Below are 19,633 nucleotides of genomic sequence, written 5' to 3'. Positions count from 1 at the left end.
ATCTTTAATTTGTATTTTGAAATGTGACTTTTACTTAGTTTTAGTTATTATAAAAATTTTAAATAAAATAAATAAGTAGTTGATTTTTTTATCAATAAATAAATAATGTGTATATTTAATTCAATATATTAGCGACAGTTAAAAAAAAGTGCATTTCATACCTAGTTTAAAGTTATAATGTGTTCACATTCTTATTCTTATTCTTTCAATTATGTACATATTGCACTCCTAGTAAAATTTATTGATAAATGTTTAAAAAATATGTACTCAAAATGTCTTCTTTTATATATATATATATATATATATATATATATGGGTTTGCAAATTTACGTAAGAGAGTTTTTTACTTGGTACATTTTAGCAAAGTTTATCAAGTTTTAGGTTACAAAAATGTTCCTGTTAAAAAAGAAAACCAACTTTAAATCTAAGGATATTTTAATAATTTTAAAATTTTAAAAAAAAAATAAAAGATGGTTATTAAAATTCTGAATTGTCCACGTGTACAAGAAAAATTATTAGCTTTTATTTTATTTTTAATTTTAAAAAACAACTACCTTTTTTTTTATTTTAAAAAACAACTACATTTCAAAAAATATAATGGTTTAGGGGTTAGGGTTTATAAAACCCTTTTGGGTTTATAGAACCCGTCTGAGTTTATAAAACCCATCTAGGTTAAAAAAACAACTACCTAGGGTTTAAGGCTTAGGGTTTATAGAACCCGTCTAGGTTTATAGAACCCGTCTGGGTTTATAAAACCCGTCTAGGTTAAAAAAACAACTACCTTTTATTTTATTTTTTATTTTAAAAAACAACTACCTTTTAAAAAATATATAATAAAAACTAATAACTTACCAGGATTTTTAATAACTACCTTTTATTTTTTTATTTTAAATTAAATTTTAAAATTAGGGTTAAATATGGTTTTAGTCTCCCAACTATGAAGCCATTTTGTTTTTTGTCCCTCTTCCAAACTTTGATACTCTTTCGTCCCTCACCTTAAAGAAACTATAAGTTTTAGTCCCCCAAACCAAACGGCGTTAAAAATCTGGTGAGTTGGCTAACGGCTAGCCACGTATCCTTTTTATTCTTTGTCACGTGTTTTTAAATTTTAATTTATGTGTATTGATGAAATCAGATGATGCAGAGGGTTTATACTTAGTAAGTATTGGGGATTTTTTTAAGCAAATCAATTAGAAGGTAAAATTGTGTTTTATCTTGAAAACGCGATTAGGGTTCGTGTTCGTGTTCCATCAAAGAAAAGCTTATGCATTGTGTGTGAAAGAGAGAAAGACTACTCAAAATTTTGTTGGTTTCGTTTTGGGTTAGTGTGGCTCCATTGCTTTCTGCCCATTGTGTGTGAAAGAAAGGCGTTTCGAAGAAGGTAAGTTTGTTCCTTTCGTTTTGTTTTAGTGTGGCTCCATTGCTTTTTGTGCATTGTGTGTGTAAAATTTTCATTTTACAATGTAGGGTTAGCAATGGCTTTTGACATTTCTCTGCATCACATGAGGAAGTTCATGAATAATAAGGGAGTAGAATATGTGGGAGGAGAAATACATGTTATAAAAGGGATTGATCCGGACAGGTGGTCTTACTTTGAAGCAGTGGGAATTGTTCGAGAGTTCAAGTATGATGGAGAGTTTAAGCTGTGGTGGAAGGGGTCAAAACAAAAGGCGATGAACAACCTGAGAATGCTCGGTGATGATAGGGAAGCAATGTTCTTGAGTAACTATGCAGAGGAAAATAATGATGAGGTTGAAATCTATGTCCAACATTTGCAACCTAGTCAGCCAGAAGAAATTGCCTTTCTTACTTTTGGTGAAGAGGCAGTACACGTAGAGGAGATGGAGGAAGAGGTAAATATGGAGGAAGAGTTGAGTATTGGTGACGAAGAGGAGGTTATTGTGGATGAACAACATGCGTATGTTGTTGAAGAAAATTTTATTGTGGATAAAGAAGTTGGTTATGTTGGTGTGGTGGAAGGGAATGTGGAAGTAAAAGATGTCGAAATGGATTACCAAAAGGAAGATGGGAATGTTGGGGGCGAATATGTAGAGATGGGGGAGGATGAGGCTTATGTTGAAGAGGAAGAGGAAGAGGAAGAGGGCAATGATGTTGACGGTGAAGTGGTGGAAAATGTGGATGATAGTGAAGAGGAAAGAATGGCGAATGACGATGATGGGTTTAGGATGGAGGATGAGAGAGTGGAGGTACAAAGAAGAAACATTAATCCTGTTTTGGAAAGGTGGAGTACATTGAAAAAGAGGAAGAAAAGTTTGAGGAAAACTGTCAAGAGAAGAAAGAGTGGTGGTGAGGGGCCATTTATGATTAATGAAGATGTTGGAGATCATGAGCATGAGATAATTGAAGATTACAATACAGATGAGTTGTCTTCAAATGATGATAGTGATGAGGATGTGTGTGAGGATAGGAGGAAGTTTCCAAAGTATAGAGCAAAAGATATGACAAAGACCTTTAAATTTAAATTAGGAATGGAGTTTAAGTCATTGAAAGATTTTAAAAGTGCACTACAGGAGCATAGTGTTTTAAATGGCAAAGAAGTGAAGTTTGTTAAGAATGATTTGAAGAGGGTGAGGGCAGTTTGCAAAAAGGGATGTGGATTTGTAATTATGGCTAGCAAGGTAGGAGGAAGGCAAACTTTTAGAGTGAAAACTCTTGTTGGACGTCACAAGTGTGGAAGAGTTTTTGGTAACAAAAGTGCAAGTGTAGAATGGATTGCACAAGTTTTGGTAGATAGATTTGTTAATGTGGGAGGCATGACAGTGAACCAAATCATAGATGAAATGAAGAAGTCATTTAGTGTTGGAATAAGTCCCTGGAAAGCTGGAAGAGCAAAGGAAATTGCAATGGACTCTTTAGTGAGTGATGGAGAACGACAATATGGTCGTCTTTATGATTATGTGGCCGAGTTGTTAAGAGTCAAGGTGAATCGACCCCAACCCACTTTGCCTCCAAGGTTTGGGTCATTCTACATGTGTTTAGAGGGTTGTAAACAAGGGTTCTTGGGTAGTTGCAGGCCATTCATTGGGGTTGATGGCTGTCATTTGAAGACAAGTTATGGAGGTCAGTTGTTAGTGGCAGTGGCAAGAGACCCTAATGACCAATATTTCCCACTAGTTTTTGCTGTGGTTGAAAGTGAATGCAAGGAGACATGGAGGTGGTTTTTTTCCCTGTTGCTAGATGATATTGGGGGCATAGATTGTCAATGCTGGATCTTTATTTCAGATTAACAAAAGGTAACTTCAAATTCAACTTAATTTTGTATTTTCGTCATATTATGCACTAAAGGTTGTTGTGTTTTGTTTGCAGGGATTAATGGTAGTATTTGATGAGATTTTGAATGGGGTGGAGCATAGGCTGTGTTTAAGGCATTTGTACAACAACTATAAGAAGAAATTTGGTGGAGGTTTGCTCATTAGAGACCTTATGATGGCAGCGGCAAAGGCGACATACTTGCAGGAATGGGAAAAAAAATGGGTGAGTAGAAGACTATCAATTCTGATGCTTATAATTGGTTAATGGCAATTCCAACTAAATCTTGGTGCAAACATGCATTTAGTGCTTATCCTAGATGTGATGTATTCATCAATAATTTATCTGAATCATTTAATATTACAATTTTGTTGGCAAGAGACAAACCTATAATTACTATGATGGAATGGATTAGGTCATATATTATGAGTAGGTTTGCAACTCTAAAAGAAAAATCAAACACATATCATGGTGATGTTATGCCTAAGCCAAGAAAAAGACTGGATAGGGAAGTTGAGAAGAGTGGGAATTGGCTACCAATTTGGGCAGAGGGTTCAAAATTTGAAGTCACTCATGGCTTTACTATGGACAAGTTTGTTGTTGATGTAAGTAATCATAGTTGTAGTTGCTACTTTTGGGATTTAGTTGGAATACCTTGTAGACATGTCGTTGCTGCCATACATTATAAAGTAGAGAACCCAAAAGATTATGTTCATCCATATTACAAGAAACAAGCATATCAAACTTGTTATGCACCTGAAATAATTCCAATCAATGGCCAACAACTTTGGCCTAGATCTGAGACTGAACCACTACTACCACCCATTTATAAAACACCTCCTGGGAGGCCAAAGAAGTTAAGAAGAAGAGAAGTTGATGAATATGTCAGCCATTCAAAGTTGTCCAAGAAAAATATTGGTATGAAGTGTAGCAGTTGTCAAGCATATGGACACAATGTAAGAAGTTGTAAAAAGGGGCAGTCAAGCAAGGTAATTCTTCCTGGTCATGTTAATTACAAGGTAGTTTTTTTACAAGTATGTATTATCTAACTACCTTTCTCATATAACAGGACACAGGGGTTGCAAGAGGTTCTGCATCAGCTGGGAGAGGGGCATCTGCATCAACTGGGAGAGGGGCATCTACATCAGCTGGGAGGCTTGGATCTGCAAGCACTTCACGAATGGGAGCACGCAGAGATGCAAGGGCTGGATGACTGTCTGGACAAATTGTCGGATCTCAAGCAAGTTGCAATTGATTTGGTAGTGGAATATGACTTTTTGTAATGAATGTGACCCACTTAGGGAGACCAGTACTAGTGGGCACAATATGTTTTGGACAACTTGTTTGGCATGTAGTGTAGCACATTAAATTAAAGTAGTCAGGGACCACTTGCTTTTGTAAACTGAATTGTTATGTTATTTGCAGTGATGTTGGACCACTTGGTATTGTTAACTGAATTCAATGTTAATTAAAGTGGTCACGGACCACTTATTCATCACTGTCCACTTTAGGAATTGTGCTTTAAATTACTGTTACTGGTATTGTGCTTTAAAGTTGTTCATTGATTTGTGTATTAGGTGCTGCTTTACTTGGTAGTAATAATCAAACCGCTTTTTCTGGTTTTTGTGTATAGGTACTGTTACTAGTATTGTGCCTTATTTCATTCTCATGGTAGTAATAATCACACAACTTTTTCTTAAAAAAAGGTTATTTTATTGTTCGACACTTTTTATGAAGTGTGTTGGTAATTGACAGAAGCTTGGAACTGCTGTTATTTGAAACAATATGTAAGCTAATTTAGTTTATCACAGCCTGGAACTGCTGTTATTTGAAACAATATGTAAGCTTGGAATTGCTGTTATTTGAAGCTTGGTAATTGACAGAAGCTTGTATTGAATAAGCAGAGTACACTTATTATTGCAATCACATAACAAAAGTTACACAAAGTGGATTGAAAAGAACTTGTACAGATTGGTGGCACTCCCGTTGCTCCTTAACAAATGATTTTAACAAAAGGTAAAATAATGCCTGCATCACATTTAAGAACAATATAACAACATCCAACTTATAGAATTACAAACACTTAATCTTGAATGTTATTCAATTTTTTTTTCCTTATAACCAAATACGCATAGGTAATTTATCTTCAATGTCTGGTGTATCAAAATATCAGTCATCAACAAGGTCTTGAGGAGTTTCATCAGGTTTGCGTTTCATAGTAATCACAGGGCATTCACCATGCTTCCAACAAAATTCACTCACAGTGCCAACAAAAACCCTGCAGATGCTTAACTTTTCAAACAATAATCTAAACAATGAAGGAAGATTGCGGACAGTGCTTGATGTTGGCTGCGGTGTTGCAAGTTTTGGAGGCTATCTTCTATCATCTGATATCATTGCAATGTCCTTGGCACCAAATGATGTGCATCAGAACAGTCACAACACAAACATTATATTCAACTTAAAACTGAGGGCAGAATTAAACTGGGCAGAATAAAACTTAACTTCCACATTATATTGAACTTAAAACTTCAAAGTACATTCACAAGACAACATCAACCTATCTAATTACAATTTATCTTCAACACAAATAAAATACAAAACATCATTATTAATGCCCATGACAATACAAAAAAAACCAATAGCATTTTGAAATTTTTTCTCTCTTGCTCTAATTTCTTCTTCAATTTCTCCTTCTTCTTCCTTAGATTCAACACAAAATTTTCAATACACACTTCAACTTCTCCACTCTTCCTTTGTAAGCTTCATTCAATTTCAAAATCTCCTTCATCAACCCATTCAAAGAAGTTACAGCTTGAATTACTCTGCAAAAAAAAATTACAAATCACGAATACAAACTTCATCACAATAAATAAAGTATTTATTCTCACTTACTGCCCAATTTCTACATCTATAAAATAGTCTCCCTTTGTTCTTTACTGTTGTTGCATTCAACAACAACAATCTTTCCCCATAACCACAGTTTTTTGAAGCTAAATGAGAGGACGATCCACATGTTTGGGACATTCCAGAACCTATGCTCCTCCGTGTGCAACCATTTTCTCCTCGATCAACTTTCATTTCCCTTCAACAGTGATTTCGAAAGCAAATCAAGTTCGAGTAGTCCCAACAAAACCCTAAATCCCAAATCCATCAATCTATTCACACGAAAACAAAGAGGAAAATGAACTTACGTGATTCACTTTCAAGATGATATCCAAGCTTCTGCGATTCACTTTCAACCTTCTTCCGAGCTCGATGATCTTAAGTAGTGTAGTATATTTTTAGGCGATCAAACCGAATAATAAATAATGAATATCGTATATTTTTGTAAAGAGTAAGACAATCTGACCTATTAATACATGTTAATTATCCATAAATGATAATTAATTCCTATCGGTATAGTACAATTTTAATTAAATTTAACCTTGTAAAATATAAACTAATGTTATTTTTAATTAAATTTAACTTAATAAAATAAAAATTAAATTTTTATTTTTATTTTTTGCGGGTAACGGATATCTGCGGGTACGGATAGTATAATACCCGCACCCGACCCGTTTATATGCGGATATTAAAATACCCGCTATCCGTAGGTTTCGGGTAGTATATATCTGCGGGTATCAACTATCCGTCGCGGATTTTATCTGCGAATATCCGCGAGCACGAATTTTTTTGTCATCCCTACATAAAACTCAAGTAGAAGTATTTTCAATCTTTTATTCTATATTATCTTTTAAAATTTTGGTATTTATAAGGTTCAAAGTTTTTTCCCTACACTTGATCAATTTGACTAATTGTTGTGTCTTGGGATTTGTTTTTCTTATGCAATAGAGACATTTTCCTTCTAAGGACAACACCCTACTAGCCTCTACCTAAACTCTTATCCTTTCCTTTATTTAAAATTTTATCCTATATTGTTATTATTTGTTATAAGAATTTTTTCTTTTATCCATATCTTTGTCTTATTATTATTATTATTTATTTAAGATACGATTCTTTCTCATATTATTCATCTAAATTATAAAAACCACCATCAATTCTTACCACCTAACTATGTTCCTCTACGTGAGTCTAATACTAATAAAGTTAGGATAATCTCCTACATAAAATCATTGTTTAATACACAACATGTAACATCTCAATGTAGGATTTTCTCCTTGGAAAGAACTACATCCATATCAATCAAACATATAAAAGAAACATATCATAGTATATTATGACTCATGCATTGACTCTACTTAGCCACACACCCACACAAAAATAGATTTTGACTTTCACACTAGCTCTACTTAGTCATACACTCACCCATTTATTTCAAAATCTTAAAACATTTAGTTTCATATTTAAAAGCTTATTTCACTCAATGATAATCATCTCTCTCTCAATGAGTCACCCTTGGAGGTGTGCTCACCTAACAGATCAATGACTCACTCAGCGATCATCCCTTTTTTGAGTCCTTTAAATTCTAATAAATAATTTTCACTCAGTGAAGAGAATAGCTCGCCTAATGAGTGAGTACTTGAAACAAAACAACTAAAATTCTTCCAACAAGAGCAAAGCTTTCCCAACGACCCGAGCACCCAAGCTCTCTAGAAATAAACAATATATTTTTATCTAGTGAGTGATTTACTAGCCTAACGAGTAAGATCCATGAGAGTTTTTCTCAAAAACTAGCATAACGAGTCCTAGCTTGCCCAACAAATTCTTACCTGCCTAACAAGTGTTAGCTTGCCTAACGAGTAAAACGACTTAAGCTCTCTAGATTTTTAACTTTAACTCTCACCTAGCCGTTGAGTGGCTCATCCGGCGAGTCTACATAATCTACATAATCTCATAAACACTATAGATATATCAATTCATCATTTTGACCTATGTAGGATATTCTACTCCAATTTTAATTAAAAATATAACTATTTAGTTCAAGAATTATTGAGTAGATCATAAATTCACAAAATCATCAAAGATTTCAGTTCAACTTCAATACACAAAATTTAACAATTCAATTATACTAATCTATTAATCATAACTACATTACTCGTAACATAATATTGATCATATTCGAACTATTATGAGATCATTAAATTAGAGTAATGTAATAAATTATCTAGTTTTTCTTACCTAGATTGAACGTAACTCAACTTTGTTCCATAGGCTTTAACTCTTACAAGATGCTCTATCTACGCAAAGAAAATGCATTTCAATGATATGAACATATCACAATGACCACATATAGGCCAAGATTCATCTTGAACCTAAAAAAGTCACATGTAAACACTTATCATTCCCGTCCAGACAAATTTAAAAAATGACTCAAAAATAGAGTAAAAGACAAACTTACCTTGTTGGAGATTCTGATTAAAAAAATGTTGTCCTTACACTAGACTCCTAAGGTAGTCTTTGTATTTAAAGAGATGAACAGTGGAGTTAAAAATTTGAAAAGAAGGTAGGGAAAAGATAGATAATAAATTTTAGATAGATGCTAACTTTGATAAAATGAAAGTCGTTTAACTAGATTTTCTTTTTATAGTTCAACCTTTTAATAATAAAATAAATAAATGTTATTCATAAACATTAACTTTACTCTTTAACTATTTTATAGGTCCTCACATTCTTCTTAATAAAAAAAATTTACGTACTAAACAATTCATTCATTGGGTAAATGATAAGGCTAAACATTTGTTGTATCCTCTTCCAACTTCAACATAGAATATTAGACCTTGAATCTTATAACACTTTAACCATATTAATGGCCTTGCTTTGATTAGTTTGGTTTGAAAGTCCTTAATTTTGATTGTCCTAGCCTAAAAGGACAAGTCCTTTTTAACTTTTACCTTGCGTAATTCTAACGCATGGCTATAATTAGGAACATATACATCTTTAACTTAGACATATGAAAAACATTGTGAAGGTTTCTCATTTTGGGAGGTAAAGAAATTTCATGAGCCACTAGACTAATCCTCTTACGAATATAATATGATCTAATGAACATAGGAAACAACTTCTTGTTAGAACTACATGATATAAACCTCATTTGATGAAAACCTAAAGAGGAATTTTCAGTCAAGTTTTGATGATAACAAAATCTATAAAGTAATGAAAACATAAATTAAAGTGATTCACTTACTTAAGTCTTAAAGAAAAAGGTATTTCAGTAACTAGTACAAAAATGATTTTACATAGACTAGACAAAGAAAGAATTACTCTATTAGATACTCATAATAAATTAGAAGTAACTACCTAAACTCACCAGGTGTTACAAAAGATTGTATTAATTAAATGCTATAGACCAATGTTTAGACATATATTATTATTTATATTTTAATGTTTATATATGTGTAAAGATGATAACGGGTCAGGTCGAGAACGGATAATGCACTACCCATACCCAAACTATCTAAACGGTTGTCTTGTTGGTCGTCCCGTTACTCGTCAGGTATCCATAAAAAACTATCTGCAAGTTTTTTTCATACCCACAAGTACCACTAAACACATTCAAATCTTTATATACATATATCCACGGGTCGAATATCATAATATTCATACTCGTCCTATTAAAAAATCAATAATTAAATATTCATATCTATTATAGGTTTCTATTTAGTATTAGTCACACATTTTATACACGGATATCTAGATTTTTTTGTCATCTTTATAAATATGTGTACATAAAGTATTGATATTTTTATCTAACATGTAATCCAATATTGAACATAACATTTGTCAAGTTATTTTTACCAGGAGATGGAAAGTATTCATCTCAAAGTGTCTCCTCTCACCAAATGCCAGGATTAATCCCTTATTGTCGTAGTCGAATGATAAGTTGACTAAGGACATTAGATTAGAAATCAAGACAATGCTTAATTGTCTTATGATATAATCCAAATTTATTAATTTTTTTGCCATGGGAGATTCCCCGATCCTACATAACAACAATAACAAAATATATAACAAAAATTAAATAGAACCAATTAAATAGCAATTAAAATTTAAGTTATTTACTAACCCGACCTTGTCACAAGATAAATGCGACATGGTGCATATAATGGGTCACCATGATAACTAGATGCACCACTTGTACAAATCATCTTTCTTAACCAAAATATATAAAATTACAAAATTATAGTAACCATAAAAATATAACATTAATAATTAAAATTAAATATTAAAAAATAAGACGGAAAATTCAAATAACAAAAAAAAATTATAAAAAAAATCAAAAAAATTAAAAATTAAAAAAAGACCAAAAAGATATAAAAAGAAATCAACATAATTAGTACAATCTCAAATAAAAAAACATAAATAAAAATAAAAATAAAAAAATTACTAAATCAAAATTATACCAACAAATTAGCAAAATTTGTTAAATTTGAAATAACAAAAAAGAATAAATTACAAATAACAAAAGTTTGAAAATAAAAATAAAAACCAACAAAATAAATAATTCAACAATTTAAAAAATTTAACAAATTTCATAAAATTTCAAATATTTAAAAACATAATTTGAATTACACATAAAAAACAGCAAAATAAACAAAAATTATATAAAAAAACATAATTGCAAATTTTAAAAAAACAAATCAAATATAAAATAACATATTTCAAGTGTGAGTAAAACATTAACCGATGTTTGAAAGTCGTCGAAACCTTAACTGATTTTCAAAAGTCAATTTAGGCTTCAACGACTTTGGAATGCTAGTTAACATTTAGTCCACATTCAAAATACATTTCGACGCAGTTTATTATCCCCTCCTCTCGATCTCTCTATGCATCACTCAAAACCATTAATCTATTACGCATTTCAGTCAACACATTGTAATTAGAAAAAGGGAAGGGTGAAAGAAAGGTTATCTCTACCAATGATAACCACCAACGACCATTAAAACAACCTTCTACGCTAGGCATTAACGACAATTGAAGACCGATGAAGATGAACGAAGACGAAGGAGAGGAGAAGGTCGATAACTCGTGGTAGAAGAAGAATGAGGCATGGAGATGTAAGGTGTTGCTAGGGTTTTTATAATAAGGGAATATGAGAGAAAAGAATTTAAGACATAATAAAAGTGTGAAAGATTCCTAACCTCTGGACAAATATGCTATTATTTGAAAATATGGAGGTGTAGAAAGAAAATAATGAGGTGTAGGAAGAAGGACTAATCTAAGGGTTGTGAAATAAATTATTGTAATATTCTTTATATTGTGATGTGTACCTTAGTGAGCTTTAGTTGTGTTCGTTTTCTTTTAGAGTGTTTCTCATTTAAATATCAAGAGTTCTTGATCTTAGAAATGTTACCTGAGAGATTGTACTCATTTGAAGAGGTTGATACTCGTGATACTTAGAAAGGCTGATACTCATAACCTAAAAAGGTTTATGTACTCGCTATAATCAAATTGGTATATTTGATCAATGAAACTTCTTAAATGTGATCCTAAAAAGATTGGACGAAACTCTTGTATTTAAGAGTGAACTAGTATAAATTTTATGTGATCTCTATTCTTTATCATCTTATTTAGATGTTATATATTTGTGAAAAAAATGTATAAAATGTCTATAAATATGTTGAAGGATGCGAGTGATATAGATAATAATTGTCCCTTAGTTGTGTCCATAAACCTTTCAATAAAGTGAGACTCACAGTACTTGATAATTATGGGTGGTAAAAGTTGTTACTCAGTTTCACTGTGGTTTGTTTCATTATGGGTGTTACTCCTTACACCTCCCTGTTTGCTTCCTCCACCTCTCCATTTCTATTTTACCCTTCATTCTATTTTTTCTATTCCTGTTTTATCCCGTAAAAACGGATGTCAGTGTCTCTTTAAGTTAAAAACGAATGTCAACATCCGTTTTTAAGTTGGCCGTATGTGCCTCTACCAACGGGTTGCAGAGGCGGTGCGTACTTCGCATAGACTTCAAAAACGTTGCCTAAGATGTTGTAGCGCACGTACTTGCCACCGTGAATTGGAATCCCTTTCACTTTTGGTTTCTCAGATTCGACGTTGTTTTCCATTTGCTTTCGTTTCTCTGCACACAAACCGAAGCGAGCAAGGAGAGTGAGTGAAAATTGGGATTCATGATTTTAGAATGTGATTATTATTAGGTCCACTTTGCCATAGTGAAATGGCTTTTGCTTTTTGGTGTTCGGACTTTTCAAATGTTCTAATCTGCTTCGTTGTTCTTTTTGTAAACCTTCCCGTTTCTGATTACTTGTGGACAACCCAAAACAACACTATCAATCAAAATTATCTTTCGAAATTGAACCGTGTCAGTGAAATCCCACTTCTTTTCTTGCAGTTTTTTTCTCCTTTTAGTAAAGGACGAGAAGGAGCATCGCGGAGGAGTGTCTCTAGCAATGCTGATTGAAAAGCTTGAGGAGGTGGGATTAGGGGAGGTGGGCCGTGAATAGAGAGTAAAATAGGATTGAGGGTTAAAAGTTAAAAAGGATAAAAAAGACAAAGCAAAGGGTTATTTTTGTAATAAGAAAAAATTAAAAGATGTTGAGGAGGTGGAGAAAGAAAATGGATAGATAGAGAGAGTAACACCCTTTCATTATTGGTCTTTTGATCCATAAAGAGTGGCCGAAAATCCTATTCCAGCCCGCCAACATTTTTTTTTTAATTTTTTCTAACTTGTATTTTATTTATTTATTTTATATTATGTATATATTAAAAGTAACGGGCGATAGTTTTTTAATTTTAATTGATTAATTAATATCTTTAATTGAATTTATTAAAATAATTATTATATTTATATATTGTATTATAATTAATAATTGAAACTTATTAAAATAATTATTATATGTATATATTATACTATAATTAATAATTGAAACTTAATTGGTAAAGGTTGATCATTCAGATTACAAAATTATTATATATTTGCTTATTAAAAACTCATTAAAAACTTATTTTTTTCACCAATTTGATGAATTACGCGAAATGAAATAAGATGAACGGATGAGTAGAAAATTCCAATCTAATTCACCAAATTTTGGCAAACTGACAAATTGACTAATAGACAAAAATATTTGACCAAATAATAACAAATATTAAACTTAACTTAATAATTTAGAAGAATATAGAGTTAATTAAATCTCAGGTCTCTTATAAATTAAGTTTTTTAATTAATTTAGTATTAATTTCTTTTTTATTATTTTTCTTTAAATTTATGTCGTTAATTTTTCATCAGTTAATTTCATGGATTATTATGTTGTATGATCTTGTTTTTTTTTCTACGTGTTAATGTTTTGTAATTTTGTAATTAAATACAAAATAACACAATTAAGTAACATAATCTCATTAATAAAAAATAATAAATGACAAAGACTGAATAAAAAATTAAGAATTTGAAACTTAATTAAAAAAAATAAAATGTTTTAAATGAAAGTATTTTTTTGTCTGGCACCTCAGCATGAGCAACATAAACCAAAGGGTTCGGTTCAATCTTACACCCAGAAATCTACGGCTGAGGGAAGTGGCGCTCGTTGTATGACTCATACTCTGTTTTGCGTTTCACTTTGGGTTCTTAGCATTTCTCGAATCTTTATTTATTTAAGTTAAGATGGTTCGGTGATTCAACGCGACCCTCTTTGACCCTTTTCGTTGCTTCCTTCATTCGCATGTTATCATGGCAAATGCCAAGTTCGGTTCTTCCTTTTCTTGTTCCGCGGCTTCTCTTTCTTCTTCTCCTTTACAACGCACGAGAACTGCTCAGGTACTTATGCCAATCAATTTATGGAATTCTTTATCAATTTATTCCGTTCCCCAATTTCACTATGATTTTTCTTTTCAATTTTAGTTTTCGTTGGTTTTAATATAGTTCATGTTTAATACTTGTCTACATGGGTTGACCTAGAGTGACCAATTGTTATGTATTTTATCAGTGGTGTTAGGCTTGTGGTTTGAATTTTCTGGAACTGGGATTATAGAACTTCATCTGTTAAACCTTAAGGAGTGAAAAATTGATTTGGTTTTAATTTTAATTTTTTTTTTTGGAGTTTGGGAGAATGTATCTCCTACTGTTGAACTTAGCTAAGGTAGGTTTTGCTGCTGAATTTTGCTTCATCGGTAGGGCTTGACTGGAAATAGTCATTAGTGGAAATGCAGACACTTGATTCCTTCACCGTGTTATTTGGAAAAGGTAGCTTAATGAAGAAGACGTGTGAAGAAAATCCTTTGCATTCTGTTCACACTCTGGCACTGTCAAGATTGATGTTAATTCTTCATTTAGTTAATTTTATTTGAACAATGACGCTAGCTTTATATTTCATAGGCGTTTGGAATTGAAAAAGAAGAGGATGATTAAGGAGACCCTTGAATATACATTTAGTTGGATCTTTCATCAAATAAGATAAACCGACACCATGAACTTGGTTACCGATTGTTATGTAGTTGCCCACTGAAAATTTTCAATAACCAGCTGGCAGGTGAAATATGATTACCAGTGGCTTGCTCTGCTAGAAGATATGTGAGATATATATATATATATATATATATATATATATATATATATATATATATATATATATAAAACTAATAATATTAAATTTGTTCAAACATGTTATACTAAGTGGTATTGATTTGATGACAACTGAAAATTCAGTAGTTAGTGAAATCATTGCTAACTTAGCAATTGGTTTGGTGAGTTTCCTAGCTGAAATAGGCTTGTAAAACTGCTGATTTTTTGTCACTTCTCTTTCTGTCGTCCTTGCTCATTCTGTCAAGTTTCTTAAGGTTTTTAGTGGTTTAGTTTAGGGTTAGATACAAGTTGTGCAATAAGTTGCTACGATATGTGTCAAATAGGTGTTTGCAAATTTTAATTACCGGAAACATGATCAAATGGATGTGTACATTCTAATAGTTTTTTGTGCATTAATTTGAGCAATGAATAATGTTTAATATGAATGTTGGGTGAAGAAAAAATAATTAAGAATTCATTTTATAGTCACTTACTCAAATCAATAGATGTCTTGGGACCTATATTGCAAACTCTGTTCTGTTTGGAATTCACGAGTCTTGTTTCATGTAAGTTTATTGTATCGTATGGTTTATGTATTTAACTATTATTAGTCAATTCATATAAATGATTCATGCTATAGATTAATGACTATATAGATAGTTTTTTATGAAAATTAATGATGACAAGGTCATGAGACGTAACTTTACAATTTCCATTTTCTGCTTAATATTTAAACTACCAATTGAGCAATTTTTTGATATGCTATTTGAGTAATTCTCTCTTTTGGATTAAATCTATTTCATTATAATGCTAATTCGAAATTGATAACTGCTTTATCTTTGAGTGTTGCTTTATTTATTCTTACCTAGTTTCTTTTCATTTAATATTTAGTTGAGCTTATCACAAGGGTTGTTTGTCAACCAGCTAACTGGTGCCCAGCTGCAAATGTANACTAAAGGTAGCTTTTTTATTTATTGGTTGATTCCTGAATTTCTACATTCTGCATTAAGTGTCCAACTCAATTGCCTTTTCATCCTTTAAAGATTCCAAGCATATTTCTTGAATACATTTGTTGTAGAAATGTGTAATTGTAGAGTAGATTGCAGCCAATCCTTGAACTAAGGCTCATGTGTGGATTAGACCTTAGGGTTCTATGAAGGTGCAAATATTCACTGAACCTCTCACCATGGAAAACCCTCTATTAAGACAACCATTAATTATGATATATCTTGAATTTGAAAGTTGTTTAACTCAACTCTGGAAGCTAGCTCATGAGGCAAGGGTTGTCCAACTAACCTCTACTTCTGCCATATCTATATTCTGTAGTCAAAGTAAGATCTCAATACTACATTTTAAGATTGAGAAATGGAAAGGATAATGCATTTTAGATTAGGACCGTATAGCAGTTTTTCCAACATAGTTTTTTGTTATTGTCATGTAATAGTTTCATCAGATGGCTAACAGTTTCTTTAATGGAGGCTATTTTTTGCACGAACTGTGATGTTCCACGGTGTCACTTGTGCAATTCTAACCTTTAGGTCTAATCTGCAAATGGACCAACGTTGAAGGATGTGAGCTGCAAGTTATAACTTATTTTGTATGAACTCCTTTAAATATATATCTTTTAACATTCTTTTTTGTTTTTGCATTTGTATCATGGCTAGACAAATCATGCCAGCTTAAGTTTATGCATGGAATGCTGAACTTTAAGGGAAGGTTACAGAAACAGCATAATGCTCTTTTTGTTGTCTCTGAGGATCGGGAGCTTGAAACAACTACTTTAGTGCCAGAAAACAATGATATTGTTGTAGATGGCATCTCTCCTGCAAGCAACTTGTATTTTCATTTATCAGGGAGTGATGGAAAGTCAGGTTTAATATCATTTTATAACCGGCCTTACAAAAGAGATAGTAAGATACTTTTATCAAATCCAGAGAGAAGTCAAAACAGCATATTGTGGTTTCTGGGCCCTGCAGTCCTTGTTGCTTCCTTCATTTTTCCCTCACTCTATTTACGCAAAGTGCTTTCCATCATTTTTGAGGACTCTTTGTTAACAGGTAAATTATGCTTTTAAGAAAGACTCTGTTGTGCCATATTGGTTTGTCTGCAGTAATTTGCATAGCTTACTATTTTTGCGTAGAGCGATTTCTATAATTTGATTGTAATTCACAGTAAGCTAGTAAAATCTCTCTTTGAGTCAATCAATATGGATAGCTATCTGCTAATGAAAACTGTAGAGAAAGGAGTAATTACTTGTATTTTGGTTCGCTGATGCTAGGGAAAACATTATGGATGTTCATACTCTGGATGTGATGCTCATTGCTTGACATGGAATTATTTGTTTCTCAATAAAATAAACGACATCGTTCATTGGATGATTGGACCGAAGTAGAGAGTAAACTATACGAACACATGATGAAATAATTTTGAATCTTTGATATCAATGATAAACAAATCATTCCTAAACTTAGAATTGGTTTAGAAATTCAAAATGTTTGTGATTGGGAAAAGTAGAATTACAGTTTGTAATTCTTGTGTATTATGTGCTGCACCATGGTAGATGATCTCAAACTTTCCATTTTAAATTGCTGGATTTAATTCTTCTTTCCTATTTCTTTTTCATTTTCTTGTTTGCTGTGAATGGTTCTTTTTTGCTTTGAGTTTTAAACTCTAAAGTTTCTTCTTTCTTCATCTCCAGATTTCCTCATCTTATTCTTCACAGAGGCAATTTTCTACTGTGGTGTTGCGGTATTCCTTTTCCTGCTGGATCATTTAAGAAGACCCATGCTACTGGATACTGCTACAAACAATAGTGATACTCCACCCCCACAGTTGGGACAAAGAGTCTCTTCTGTTGCTACTCTTGTGCTTAGTCTAGTAATTCCAATGGTAACTATGGGTTTTGTCTGGCCATGGACTGGCCCTGCAGCCTCTGCAACTCTTGCTCCATACCTTGTTGGTATAGTTGTCCAATTTGCATTTGAGCAGTATGCCAGATATAGAAAGTCACCGTCACGGTCTGCCATTCCATTAATCTTTCAAGTAAGGACAATCCATTTCCTTGTTGATTTACTTTCTAAATTTTGTGATGATAGATTGTGTCAAGTACGCTTATTTGCTTTTGTCTGATTGATGCTTCGATAGTGTAATTTTACATTTTGATTTTCGGGATCTTATAAATGATTAGATTTTGATTAGCTTGGCTCTCCTTAGTGGATTGGATCAACTTAAAAATTTCTTATATTCTTATAACCAACTTTCTCTATTAATTTGTTATTCATAATAGTAATGAAGTGTTATTAACAGGTGTACAGGCTTCACCAACTAAATAGAGCAGCACAACTGGTGACAGCTTTATCATTTACAGTCAGAGGAGCTGAAATGACCTCACACAACATGGCTATAAACAGCTCTTTGGGTACCCTTCTAAATGTCCTACAATTCCTTGGTGTGATTTGCATTTGGTCCCTGTCTAGCTTCCTCATGAGATTTATCCCTTATGCTTCAACAACTATGCAGTAAAGAATCTCTTGTAAAGTTTGTTAAATGTCTTCTCATGCATCAAAACACGCCCCAGTTCATCTTCATGCAGAATATGTCGATGCACTTGGGTTAATTTTTTGGTGGTGTAAAACTGTTCAGTCTAATTGAAAATTTGGACACAAATCCTGACTCGTCTAGAATAAAAAATGGTTACAGGAATTTGTAATTGAGGATTTTGATACAGATGAAGCAAAGGAATAGTCATAGCTCTCCTTGCAGTAAAGTTTGGAACGAAGTATTTATAGTAAAAAAATGTTAACTGCACAAAGTGAAGAAAAAATTGGTAATTGCAGAAAATTATAGAGAAGGGTGTATTTGACCTGGTAGAGATAATTAGTAAATCTATTAATGTATAAAATAACATTTATTTTGGTATGTGTTAGTATATTTCATTAATTTTTAGGCAAATTTGAAATACCAAATTAATGACTCATGAATGAATCGTGCATAACCAAATAAGTGCAGAAATAGCAAATTAAACACGGTATAAAATGGTCTAGGTGGAACAGATATCACTTGCGTAATCATTATCGGTTAAGTGAGGAATGCTGGGTTTGCTTCTCCTCTCAAATATTTGAATGATTTAGTGATTACAGATTAATCATAAAATAGTTATGCGAATGTTTATTTAAGAAGTCAAACTTTAATGAACTTGAGTAGTTTTTTGGGTAGAAGGAAACTTTAATCATATTTTAGATGCAAGTTAATGGCTAAAGCAGGGGAAGAAAATATCTATGCTTATTTGCCACACTTCAACACATGAATATTACTTTAATACTCAATTACTTATAAAATGAGAGCATTGTGTATCATAATATCATGTTTAGTTATTTTCTTTTGTCTAAAAAGGAGTAAATTTGAAGTTGTATAAACTTACGCAAAATTTACTTACCTTTTTTATCTTACAACTTTTTAATTATTGGAAAAGTATCACACATATTTTATAACTCTTTTAGTTGTGTTAAAAAGTTTGTAGTTCATGCTTAAACAAAGAAGATTATTATACAGGGAAGATTATTATATGTTAACGTGTATAACGTAATTGACTATGTATTTAATAGATTATTTTATACCTTTTATATATAGTCATTAGATAATTACTTTTTATAAATAGGTAATATCTTATAATCTCCCATTTTATTGTATATTTCTTAAAATCTCCCATATTAATGTAAATATATGTTATGCTACGTATTTAAGAAATGAAGGTTGTAAAATACAAACAAGTTTTTTCAAACAAAGAAATTGTGTCATATAATATGCTTTTTGTCTTGATAGTTTGATATGGTATCAAAGGGTTTTAATCTTATATTTTTGTGGGTGTCTTTTGGGTTGGAATAAACACCTATTTTGGGTGATTGGAAT

At 32.0% G+C, this 19,633-nt stretch overlaps 1 protein-coding gene across 1 annotated transcript; it reads left to right on the top strand.

Moving 5' to 3' along the window:
• The first annotated feature begins 13,691 nt into the window (after positions 1-13,691).
• LOC106761020 lies at positions 13,692-18,570 on the top strand. The gene is made up of 5 exons (XM_014644491.2): positions 13,692-13,981; positions 15,617-15,683; positions 16,390-16,782; positions 17,424-17,767; positions 18,032-18,570. Exons 1-5 carry the CDS (start codon positions 13,895-13,897, stop codon positions 18,245-18,247), a joined length of 1,107 nt encoding a protein of 368 aa, XP_014499977.1. The 5' UTR covers positions 13,692-13,894; the 3' UTR covers positions 18,248-18,570.
• Positions 18,571-19,633: the final 1,063 nt, after the last annotated feature.

The sequence above is a fragment of the Vigna radiata genome, chromosome 5 (genome assembly GCF_000741045.1).
Source record: "Vigna radiata var. radiata cultivar VC1973A chromosome 5, Vradiata_ver6, whole genome shotgun sequence".
Lineage (NCBI taxonomy): Eukaryota > Viridiplantae > Streptophyta > Magnoliopsida > Fabales > Fabaceae > Vigna > Vigna radiata.
The sequence above is the reverse complement of the archived record's forward strand: the minus strand, read 5'-3'. Positions and strand labels throughout refer to the sequence as shown.